Source organism: Elephantulus edwardii, unplaced genomic scaffold (assembly GCF_000299155.1).
Source record: "Elephantulus edwardii isolate Elephantulus edwardi_28Jun2011 unplaced genomic scaffold, EleEdw1.0 scaffold00291, whole genome shotgun sequence".
NCBI classification, from domain to species: domain Eukaryota; kingdom Metazoa; phylum Chordata; class Mammalia; order Macroscelidea; family Macroscelididae; genus Elephantulus; species Elephantulus edwardii.
The window spans coordinates 2400552-2412960 of NW_006400041.1; the positions used below are offsets into that span (position 1 = coordinate 2400552).

General features: G+C 37.9%; 1 protein-coding gene across 1 annotated transcript in view; it reads left to right on the forward strand.

The window, feature by feature from the left end:
• Positions 1-7369: 7369 nt before the first annotated feature.
• Positions 7370-12409, forward strand: part of VWA3B (von Willebrand factor A domain containing 3B) — a 493423-nt gene continuing 488383 nt past the window's right edge. The window contains exon 1 of the mRNA XM_006900716.1: positions 7370-7565. Within this exon, the coding sequence (XP_006900778.1) occupies positions 7370-7565 (196 nt within the window). The remainder of the gene's footprint in view (positions 7566-12409) is intronic.

The window sequence follows — 12409 nt, forward strand, 5'->3', positions numbered from 1 at the left end:
CATTTAGACTTTAAATACAAGAACCGGGAGAAAGTGGTTTCCAAGAAGTGTGATGAATTGAGCAGCCTGCACACAAACGTACTCTGCTTGGATTTGAGGTTTCCCACAGCTTTCTGTGCTTTCTCCATCCGTCCACGCGGGCCTCATTTCACATGCATCTCTCAGTTTGCAGGCCTGGTTTTCTCTTGCTCCTTTTATATGGGCATAAAAAAATATAATCATTTGAATTTCCTCTTTGTAAATTTCCCCTCCCATTCATCGTCTTGGCAATTATCCATTTCTTTTTTTCTCAGCAACGATCTTGGCCTTAAAACACGCTTCTTCATGTTTTCTTGGTCTTCCTGGTCTAACTGTTGTTGTTGTTGTTATGTGCCGTCGAGTCCTTGCAACTCATAGCGACCCTATGTACAACATCCCTAAACTCTGCTCTGTCCTGTGCCAATCGCAGCGTCTCTGATACACCCATCCCGATTACCCCAGTCACTGAATCAGTCCACCTCATAGAGGGTCTTCCCCTTCTGCACCGTCCCTCCACCCTCCCAAGCATGATGTCCCTCTCCAAGGACCTCTCCCTCCTTACATGTCCAAAGTATGTCAGACGAAGCCTCAGAATCCTTGCCTTCAAGGAGCAGCCTGGTTTAACCCTCTCCAGGATAATCCGTTTGTTTTCTTGGCAGTCCAGGGTTTTCAGTACTCTTCTCCAGCACCACAGCTCATCACAACACATCAACAGAGAACTGCCTGGGTTCTCTGAAGTGCAGGCTGGGTTTAAAAGAGACTGTGGTACTAGGGATATTGTAACAATGTCAGATAGATCTTCGCTGAAAGCAGAAGGTATCAGAGGAATGTCTATTTGTGTTTCATTGACTATGCAAAAGGCATTTGACTGTGTGGATCATAACAAACTATGGCTGACTCTGAGAAGAATGGGAATCCCAGAACACTTGATTGTGCCTGTGTGAAACCTATACTAGGACCAAGAGGCAGTTGTCAGAACAGCGCAAGGAAATACTGCATGGTTCAAAATTGCAAAGTGTGTGTGCCAAGAATGTGTCCTTAGCCTTTACACTGATTAATATTCTTGCTCTTTAGGACTTTAAAGAGTCTAGATAGCTGATTTTTCCAATGTATTTTTTTTTAAATACTGGTTTATTTATAAAGTTTGTATACATTGTATTTCCCACTGGATCTTTCCTATTTACTTCACCCACTCCTCCCACCACCCATCAAATTGTACAACCCTATGATTACCCTCCAGGCCCTTGCCCATCTTCACCTCTTTCCTCCCCCCTACCCCCCTTGAATCTTTATAGTCTTTCTACAATAATAGTCTTATAAAATATTTTTCCTTGTAGGACTGAATTAATTCACTTAACGTAATGCTCTCCACTCCCTCCCTAGTTAGGTAGTAATTTACAAAATAATCACTCCTACAATGCTGCATAGTATTCCATTGTTTGAATGTAGTATGATTTCTCAATTTGAATGCAGTTGGACATCTGGGCTGTTTCCATGTTCTTGTGATGATTAATAATGCTGCTTTGAACACTGGTGTACAAGTCTTTGTGCTTCTATTCTCATTTTTTGGGGGACATATTCCAAACAGTGGATTAGCTGGGCCATATGGAATTTCTGTGTTCAGCTTTTTGAAGAAATGTCAACTATGACTCATTGTGACCTTAAGAACAATAGCCCTTGAACCCTGCCCTATCCTGAGCCAATGCCACCATCCCTGAAACACCTACTTCCATTTTACAACTACGTCAGTCAATATCATCCAGGATCTTCTGCTGTCTCTCCACCCTTCCAAGCAAGATGTCCTTGTCCTTCTCTGAGGACTATTCCCTCCTAGCAGCATGCTTAAAGTTTATGAGACATAGATTCACAATCCTTACCTCCAAGGAAGAATCTGATTTTATTTCTTCTCTTGGTAGTCCTTGATATGTTCAGTATTCTACTCCAGCACCATAACTCAAAGACATTGATTATTCTTCTGTCATCCTTAGTATTGTACAGCACTGATGCATAGCATCAGTAATATCATAGATGCATAGCAAGTAGTTCAGAAGACCATGGCTTGAACGAGGTGCACCTTAGTCTGTAGACTGACATTGTTACTCTTTAGCACTCTGGCAAGGTCCCCGACAGCATACTTTCCTAAAGCAACTCATCTTTTGATTTCTTTACTGCTGGTTCAGTAAGTGAGTGTTGATTGTGGATCTAAGCAAGATGAAATTGTTAACCACTTCAATCTCTTCTCTGCCTGTCTTGATGCTGCTGGTTGACCAGGTGGTGAGAATCTGTCTTCTTGATGTTGAGATGCTAACCATATTGAATAGTGCAGACCTTGACCTTCTGCAGGAAATGCTTCAAGTCTTCCTCTGTTTCAGTGAGCAAGGTTGTGCCATCTACATAATACAGATTGCTGATGAGTCTTCCTACAATCTTGAGGCTCATTCTTAATAAAATCATGCCTCCTGAATTATATCTTCTACATATAGATCGAAAAGGGTTGGAGAAAGGATGCATCCATGATGCATGACTTTCTTGATTTTGAACTGTGCAGCTTACCCTTGCTCTGTTCATACAACAGCTTCTTGGTCTAGATATAGGTTTCACATTAGCACAATCAATTTCTGAGATTCCTGTTCTTCTCAATGTTACAATTTGTGATCCAAAAATGTTTTGTTCATTATCTACTGTTTTGCATAAATGCTTATCTGTCAGATATTGTACTAAAGTTAAGCTTCCAAATTAAGACAGACTAGAAAGAAGGATTGGCCATCCACTTCTGAAATAACAGGCCTTCGAAAACCCTATGAATGATAGAGCACACTTAGACTATTAGATATAGCATTGGAAGCTGAAACCTCATATTGGGAAACATAAGATGAGGAAGAACAGTTGCAAGCAGCCATTAATAATTGAAACGTAGACTGTATGGAATATGAATGTAGGAAAATTGGACATTGTTAAAAAAGAAATGGAATGCATACATATTGATACTGACAATGATGTGCTGAGATGGGTTGGCATGGGCCTTTTTAAATCAGAATTTTATTATCTACTATACTGGGAATGAAAAATTGAGGAAAAATGTAAAAAGTAAAAAGACCACTTCTGGATATATCTTGAATTACAATGTTGTGAGTGAAAAATGTAAAAAGTAAAAAGACCACTTCTGGATATATCTTGAATTACAATGTTGTGAGTGACAGGATAATATCATCCATACAAAGAAGACTTATTAATACCACTTTCATTCAACTATATACACCAACAACTAGAGCCAAAGAGGAGCAAATAAAATATTTCTGTCAACTTTTGCAGTCCGAAATCGATCGAACATGCAACCAAGATTCATTAATAATAATTGGTAAGTGGAATGCAATAGTTGGGAACAGAAAGAAAGATAAGTAGTTTGAAAGTATGGGCTTGGTAACAGAAGTGTGGACTGGAGATAGAGTATTAGAATTTTTTACAATCAATTATTTATTCATATTCATTGCAAATGTATTTTTTTTTAAATACAGTGACTATACACATGGACTTCACCTGATGGACTACACAGGAATCAAATTTATTACATCTGTGGAAAGAATCTCTGGAGAAGCTCAATATCAGTTGTGAGAATTAGGACAGGTGCTGACTGTGAAATAACAATTAAGTTAAACAAAATTAAGCCACGAGAACCAAAATTTTATCTGAGTCTAATTCCACCTGAATTTAAAAACCATCTCAGGAAAAGCTTTGAGGCCTTGAACACTAATGAATGAAGACCAGATGAGCTGTGGGTTGATACCAATAATATCATCCAGAAAGAATGCAAAAGGTCATTTCAAAAACAGAGGAAGAAGAAAAGGCCGAAGTAGATGTCAGAAGAGATTCTAAATATTGCACTAGAGATCCGAGAAGCCAAAGCAAAGGGAAGCAATCAAGAAGTTAAAGAATTGAACAAAAGACTTCAAAGGGCACCCCGAGAAGACAAAGCATTTAAGAATCTGTGCAAAGAGCTGGAGTCAGAAAAATCAAAAAGAAGGATTTGCTAGGCTTTTCTTAAGCTGAAGGAACAGAAGAACAAATTCAAGTATCAAATTACATAAAGATACTTAAAGACTCTTCCTGTAGGACAAGTATATCTCCTTATAAGGTTCTACTTTCTTTAATCTTTTCAGAGACAAAATTTCAGATATGATTACAGTTGGGATACTGACATGTAGCGAAGTGCCTAAGTAGAATGGTTATTTTTCCAGACTGAAATAGCCTTGATTCTTCTGATTGTGAAAGTAAATCCTGTTCTAGAAACATGAAAATAACAAAACATTTATGATGCCCACTACACGGTGAAAACTACTATAAAACTGTTGGCATCTTTCTTTTTTAATTGCTTCATTCATGTATACTTCCTCTCTCTGCCTCTCCTCCCAGATCCCCTTGTAAGACTATTACTTGGCATACACATGGTTCCTAATCATCCATTCTATTCGGAGTGTTCTTCCTTTTACTCACTCTAGTGCAGTATTCATTATTTTATCCGTTTCCCCTGCTCTTCTCCCGTCTCCCATTTTGATCCTATTAATAGTGGAATTATGCAGTCCCTTTGTAACTGAGATATGTCACTCAGCATAATGTCTTCCATATTCATCCATGTTATGTAGTGTTTTATCAGTTCATTATTTTACAATATTGTGTGGTATTTCATTGTGTGAATATAATATAGTTTCTTTATCCACTTAGTTGTTGATAGGCACTGGACTGTTTCCATTTATTTGCTATTGTGAATAATGCTATGATAAACATGAGTGTTCATAAATCTGTTTGTATTGTAGCTGTGATTTCTTTGGGGTATATTCCTAGTAGTGGGATAACTGGGGCATACGGTATTTCAATTTTCAGCTTTATGAGGAAGTGTCAGACTGCCCTCCATACTGGCAATATATAAGAGTTCTTATCTTTCTGTATCCTTGCCAGTATTTGTTGTTTGCTAATTTTTTTTAAGAATAATCCCCCTTTTTCTTGTGATTTGAAAGTTTACAGAACAAATTAGTTCTCCATCCAATGTTGTATACATATTATGCACCATAGTATTGATTTAATCCCTGCATCATAGCAGCACTCTTCCCACTTCTTCACTGTGTTTCCCATTTCTATTGGTCTTTCTTTCCTAAACCTTCCTGCCTTCTGAGCTTTATCCTTGGACAAATACTGCCATTTTTGTCTTATGTATTTGGTTATTCTAAGAGGTGTATTCCCTATAGATATTGATCATCTTATAGGCTTGTCAGTGTTTTCAATTGGAATATGAGTTATGGTGGTTATTTAGGTTCCAGGCTTGAAGGATAACTAAGGATCAAAGTCTCTGGGGCTGTACCAGTCACCATCAGATCAGCAAGCCTGATAATTTTATGATTTTTAGTTTTGTTCTCTATTTTTATCCTACTCTATCAAGGATTTTGAAACTCTGTTTCACATACTTTAGGCATGTTACCAGAAGGGACCAGTCCTTGGAGAAAGACATCATGCTTACACAGTACAGAAGAGGGAGAACCGAAATGAGATGGGTTGACCCAGTAACTGGAGGAGTGTCAGAGACAGAGAGACGGCTCAGGATAGGGCAAGGTTCACAGGGTCACTATGAGTCATAGTCGACTTGAGAGCACTCAATAACAACTGTCAGGCACCTTCTATTGTGATCCCTTTCAGAGTGGTCTACAGTAGTAGCTGGGCCTTAAACATCGTGAGTTCTTCAGGTGTCAGTGTCATGGAAACTGAAGCTTTTTAGGTCATTAGTCCATGACCTCATTAGTCCTTCTATATATATTAGTCATTGGCTTTCTTCCCTCCTTATTCTGAACAGGGAGAGACTAGTAGTTTCACCTTAGAGGATTGCTAACAATCTTTTAATATCCTAATTGCTATTCATCAAAGTATAGTGTAGAATATTGTATTTGTAGACTTTTATAATTGACCTTGATTTCCTCTGAGCTCCCAGGCCCAGTAACTCACTCCCTCCAGGTGTTTGGTTATGGCTACCGTGTTTTCATCATTTTTCTTTGTTTGTTTTACTACATCAAACTCAAACTCATTGCTGAGTCAGAACTGACTCATAACTGATCATTCAACAGGTTTCAGAGGCTATAAACCACATGGGAGGAGATTTGCATGTAGATCTCTTTGTAGCACATACAGCTGTTGTTGTTGTTGTTAAGTGCCGTCGAGTCGCAGGCTACTCATAGCGACCCTATGAAGGAGAGTCCTCGACGCTTGGGTGTTTTTCATCCTCTCTCCAGGTTCATAGGGTTTCCGGAGGCAAGCTATTACGGAAGTGGATACCATTCCTCCTTCCAAGCACATACAGCTAGATAATGTAGAAATCTTGTCTGCCAGACCTTTATGCCCATAGTGTTGTCTCATTTGCTAAAACAGAGCTGCTCATCTTGTCTGTCAGCCTGTGCAGACATTCATAAGATAAATATCTGTTATTACTGATAATGTCAGATTCTGTGCATGTTAGTATTTATCTTTGTGGTCTGTACCTTTTGTTTACATTTCTCCCTTTTCTTTAATAATGTTGTGATGATCACACCCTTATTGCAGATAGTTTTTTCTTTTATCCAGTTTAAAAGCTTGTTTAGTTAATGAATGATTTTCATTTTTTGGTATATATATATTTCTAGATTATTTTCCTTCTATATATATGCATGCATATGAACCTTAAATTTGATGGATTCCTCTTAGCAATGATGTAGATGCGTTTGCCAACAAAATACAGCTATAATTTTAAACTGGTACATTGTTGTTGTTGTTGTTAAGTGCCGTCGAGTCTCAGGCGATTCATAGCGACCCTATGAAGGAGAGTCCTCAACGCTTGTGTGTCTTTCATCCTCTCTCCAGGTTCATAGGGTTTCCAGAGGCAAGCTATTACGGAATGCCACTCCTCCTTCCAAGCTTGTTTTAATTGGGGAGCTCCACCCCACTCTCTGTCCGAATTGGGTAACCAGCCATTAACACATTTGACACATCAGTGTCACAGTGTTCAGCCTCACAGCAACCACAAGTTAACGGCTGTACAGCAACTTTTACACCAGGGCTATACGACCTAGAGGAATGTCACCCACCTTCGGCTTGGTAGCATTGCCTTCTGACCACTGGGCCAGCTGATCTCTCTCTCTATGTTGATGTTATTTGTTGTTAAGTGCTGTCGAGTCGCAGGCAACTCATAGCGACTCTGGTACATAGAATTCTATTTAATGGACGTACTATAATTTTTTAAAATCAGTGTTCTGTTGATGTTGGTTTATTTTCAAGAGGTTTGAATGTGACAATTGCTCTTACATGAATTTCTTTTGACTTAGATCCTGATTCAGAGATGGAGAAACTGGGTTCAACTTCTGCTTTCTTTGAGCAACAGCTTCAGAAGCAAGATGGCGTGAGAAACACCAGAAAGGACTTGGTTCAGCAGAGTCTCATCTCATCAGAGAAATGGCTCCAGATGCATGGGCTTAAGAGCAACAAACTGACCTTGAAACAAATTTTATCACAAATTGGATTCAAACACTGTGAAGGTATAGTACTTACAGAGTTGATTGGAAAATCCAATGACATGCTTCCTTTTGAACAAGCAATATTAATTCTGAAGTCCTCTCAAAATAGTTGCTCCTACATATTCTTATCAGTAACAAAAGTTTCTATATACTCTCATATATATGTTTGTTTATATGGATTGTGTATGTGTACAGTTCTCAACCTGCTTGTTAGTGCTAGGCAGTAGTAATGCTCAATTTAATTTTTTTTTTAAGATGAAGTGAAGAAAAAAAAGGGGGGAAAGTTAAATTTCTTTCTCATACCCCAGCAGATGTCTTAATCATCCTTTGGGATGTACGGATTTCTTCTGGAGGCCATTTATCATCTATATGTCATTTCACGGAGAATGTACTGTTTTTCATATTAACCATGTAGGACTACTGAGACAGAACATGTGGGTACTAGCAATGCTGAACAAGATAGCTTACTGTGTGAGATAGCTTCACCCAGCAGGAACTGACCTGTCTACAATATTAGTAACAATGGAGGAACACCCTTTTAATTAGATCAGTTTCCATTGTTAGGATTTTACTCAGCAATTCTCACATTAGTTAGTTATTTAATGAATTGGACAAATATTTTTTGAGTAGTTACCAGGCGAGGTCAAGTGAAGGATATAAAGATCATTAAGGTACAGTCTTTTCCTTAAAGAGTTTATATTCTACTTGGCACTCGGAGCAGCAGGAAGGAGGATTGTGCTGAATGGAGGCCAGGGCAGGCACATTTGAGATTCTGTAGTTGTAGGGCCAGTTGTTGTCATGTAATGTTGAATTGGATCTGACTCATAGTTAACCCTCCAGTGGGTTTTCAGAGGCAATAAATGACATAAGAGGAGATTTTTTTTCATCTCCTGTGGATTTGAACATGTGCCTTTGAATTGGCAGTGTAACTGCTTACCACTAAGCTAATCCTACTCCAGCCATGGAGTCAGTGTAGTGTTGTCTTTCCAAGGTCAAGGGCAAAGCAGAAGGCTGAATTAAAAGACTTTGTCTAAGGCAAGGCTAGGAGATGTTTTCTGCAGTCCAACTCCCATTTTCTTTCAGTGGTGAAGGGCAGACTTAGTAGATGAACACTAAGGTACCATTTATGTATAGTGATAATTATAGACTTGGTGTTGTTGATTTGTTCATTGCTGTTGAGTTGAGCATGACTCTTAGTGACCCTATGAACAAAAGACCTGAAGTTTTTAGATAACTATCGTTTCTCTTAAGTTCATAGGCTTTCTAGAGGCATGTTGTTTAAGAAGTGGATGCCACTTCTGCTTCTAAACCTGTCTTAAACTGGAAGCCCAACCAAACACTGTCGATCATGGGTAACCATTATACTATTTGAAACCCCAATGGCACAAGGTTCAGCATCCCAACAACCCCAGGTTACCTTGGTACAGCATATTGACAGAAGAGTGCTGTACCACTTAGAACTCCAAAATATAATAAAAACCAAATTTAAAAAAAATTTTATACTAGTAATAAAGGCCATCCCCAAGGTCTTGTTAATTCTAAACTAGAGTCTTAAATAAAAACAATCAATATAGTATATTGTTGTTGTTATGTGCCATTGAGTCACCTGCGATCTATAGCAACCCTATAGCGACCCAATGGACTATGTCTCCCATTATTCCTTCTTCTTCAGCTCATCCCTTCTCCTTCCCTCTTTTTACAATGGGTGAGTCAACCTAAGTGTTATTATTCAGACAGACTATTAGATACAGATCAATGGTAGCTATGAGAAACAAGAAAAAGATTGTTTTGTTAATGCCAATAGAGTGAACTCTCTTGCAAAAAACTTAGTAGCAATTTAGTGGACTAAAAGAACCTAAAATTTGTCATTAGACCTTGTAACCTAAATAAATCCATTGACTAAGAGGAGAATATAAATCTATGGAGCTATGTCAATATTTCCCTAAAAAAATAACTGTATTAGGTCCAAGTACTAGAGAACAGACCCAGAGAAAATCTGAGACTTTACTTGATCTGTTTTCGATGCCAGGCCAGGTTTGGACCAAGATGTAAAGAAAGAAACAGAAAAGATGGAAATAGTTTAAAAGTTCTTTTGGGTCCCATTAAAGGCATCCCAAACAGTAAAATACATTAGGAAACCACAGACTTGAGGGGTGGGAATGTGTATAAAAAATAATTTAGGTCATTTTCCTCCCAGAGCCAGTTTGACAGGCACCTTAAACAGCTGCAGCTGTTAACATTTCTCTCCTCTGTGCTGTGTGCCTATTTCAGAGGTTGTGATGAATGGAAAGCTGTGAGACAGTATTCTAAGGTGGACTGGGAAAGAGGAGAACTTTGGCCTCTAATTAGCATGAGTGATGTAAGAGTGGCAGGTCCACAGTCATTAGACATTATGGTGGCTCAGGAGGAAAGTAAAGGAGCAGATACTGTTCTGTTCCCTCACCTGTCTGCCTTTTCTGTTTGCTGGGAGGCATCAACAAGGTGATGAGTGGGGCAAAGTTTAAAATATTAAGGTTACATACCGATGTAAGGGAAATGGTTAACTTCTGCTGAGACATCAGCTCTGTTCGCTGCCCTTCCTTTACATATTCTAGCTTGCTTTTGCCTAAAGCTACAGACATTGGTTTGAAGTACAAGGAATGCCCATGTTATAAACTGGATAGAGTAGGGAGAAATTTAGCAATTGCAGATAAGATTCTGGTGCTTAAGTTGAAATTCTTCATTCAGTTCTTTTAGCTCAAAAACACTGGCCTCAGTTCCTGGAAAGGTGCCAATTCCAACCCATGCAGACTCCAAGTTGTTCCCCTGGAGTATGTGCATGTACCAGAGAGGTCAGTGTCACATGGCTGTTGGGACAGGAGCAGCTTGGAGACCTGAGCACTGGGCCAGGTAGAGTCGCTTGTTCTCTAGGAGAAATTGAATTCTGTGGTGGACAGCTGTTCAGGCCCATGGAATGCCACACTCCAAAAATGTCCTTCCCAGGACAGGCTCCCTGCAGAGGACAAATCTACTTTGACACATGTGCAGTGGTTATGAGTCAGAGTCAATTTCACATAAACTCATTTGCTGTTGTTAAATTCATTTCCATGTGTCTTAGTATGAAAAATTCTAAGTAGTATTGTTTAAAATAAAGCTTTGATTTAAAATGTAGAAAATGAACAATCAAAAATCACTTTGGGCCACCTAGTGTCCCTATGCTCTGTTTACAGTTTGGATGACTGGGAAAAAAAATTTAAAAAGCTCTGTGCTTCATTCAGCATTCTCCGGTGTGACATATGGACAGTAAGGAACTTAGCTGAAAGGGTTGTTGAAAGAACTAAGTGAATTACTGCTGTATGGAAAATAGTACCTGGCACATAGTTAAGATTTTTATAAATATCAGTTGTTATTAACCATGAACCAGTGCCATTTAGGCAGTTCAGTTAGAATAAACTTAATGTTCATAAATAAAAGTCAGAGTCAGGAGGTCCTTTAGAGAAGGGAGATTGTTTTCAGGAAGTAGAGAGTGGTTTTAACTTTCTGATATGGCACCTGATAGCTTTGGCTTTCAGATCCTTTACCAGTTCAGAATATCACCAGAATATTTCTATTCTATGATAGAAATAACTAGGGGATGCAATTGTTACAGACTATCCTAGAACCCCATCCAAATAGCAAGGCCTTTCTCCTTGGGACCACATACATATTTTCTTTTTTTGTTTTTCAGCTCACACTTTCTTATAGATTCTTCCACAGGAGCTCATCTAGTTCTGTGATGTGGAGTTTGCTAGGGTCAGAAACTGTGACATTTATATTATCAGGAAACAGAAAGCAATGTTATCTCATTTTAAAAATAATTATAATTCATTTAGTAATATTAGCAAAACCAGTAATTCTATTTTATAGAAATTCTGTCTAAAAATAGAAAATGTATTTTGTTAAGAATTTTTTCACCAAAGTTCATAAAAGATTTTGGTTTACAATTTTCTTAAGTATGAAGTTTACCTCAGGTTCATTTTGATGATGACTATGCAGTTGTACCAGTACTGTTTATTAAAGACTATCATTTGTTTATTAAATTGTTTTGCATCTTTGTCAGAATTCAGTTGGAGTTGAAACAACCCAAGTGCTCACCAATAATAATGGAGTTATTATTAAGATTAGAAGAGAAATAATGTTCTGATAAGTGATTTCACGTAGATATACCTTGAAAACATTATGCTAAATGAAATAAACCAAACACTAAAGGGCAAATATCATGTGACCCTGCTTATATGAAATATCTAGAATAGGTAAATTCATTGAGATATTTAAAAAAAGATTTGTGGTTACCAGAAGATAGCAGAGAAGAGGAAGAGAAGATAAGAAAATTTAATAGATACATAGATTTACTAGAGGAGATTCTGCAGAATTGAAGCCCCTAAGGTATCTCCAATAACTGAAACAACAATCTCCAATGTAAAGCTACCATAAAAGAGGATAGCTTGAATCATTGAGATAAATACTAAATATCAAGGATGTACAAGTTTGGGGATCAGGATATGGAAGGTCTCCTACTTGATTTTCCTTCTGCAGTATCAATTTGTGTATCCAGGGTCTCTTTCATTTCCACTGGAAGTTAGTTATGTTCATATGAAGTTCTGTCTCTTTGGAAAGTGATACTGGGAAGTGGATAGAATTTTTATTGTATTTATAGATTACTTTTCATAAAATTTCCACTTCCACAGGGTGAAGTCTTATGATCAATGAGTGTAATATGTTTTTCCATTTATGTAGAACTCTTTGGATTTCCTGTGGTAGTGTTTTGTAGTTTTCTTTTATAGGTTATTTGTATTTCTGGGTTAAATTTATTCCTAAATATTTAATCTGTTTTTTAAAAAAAATTA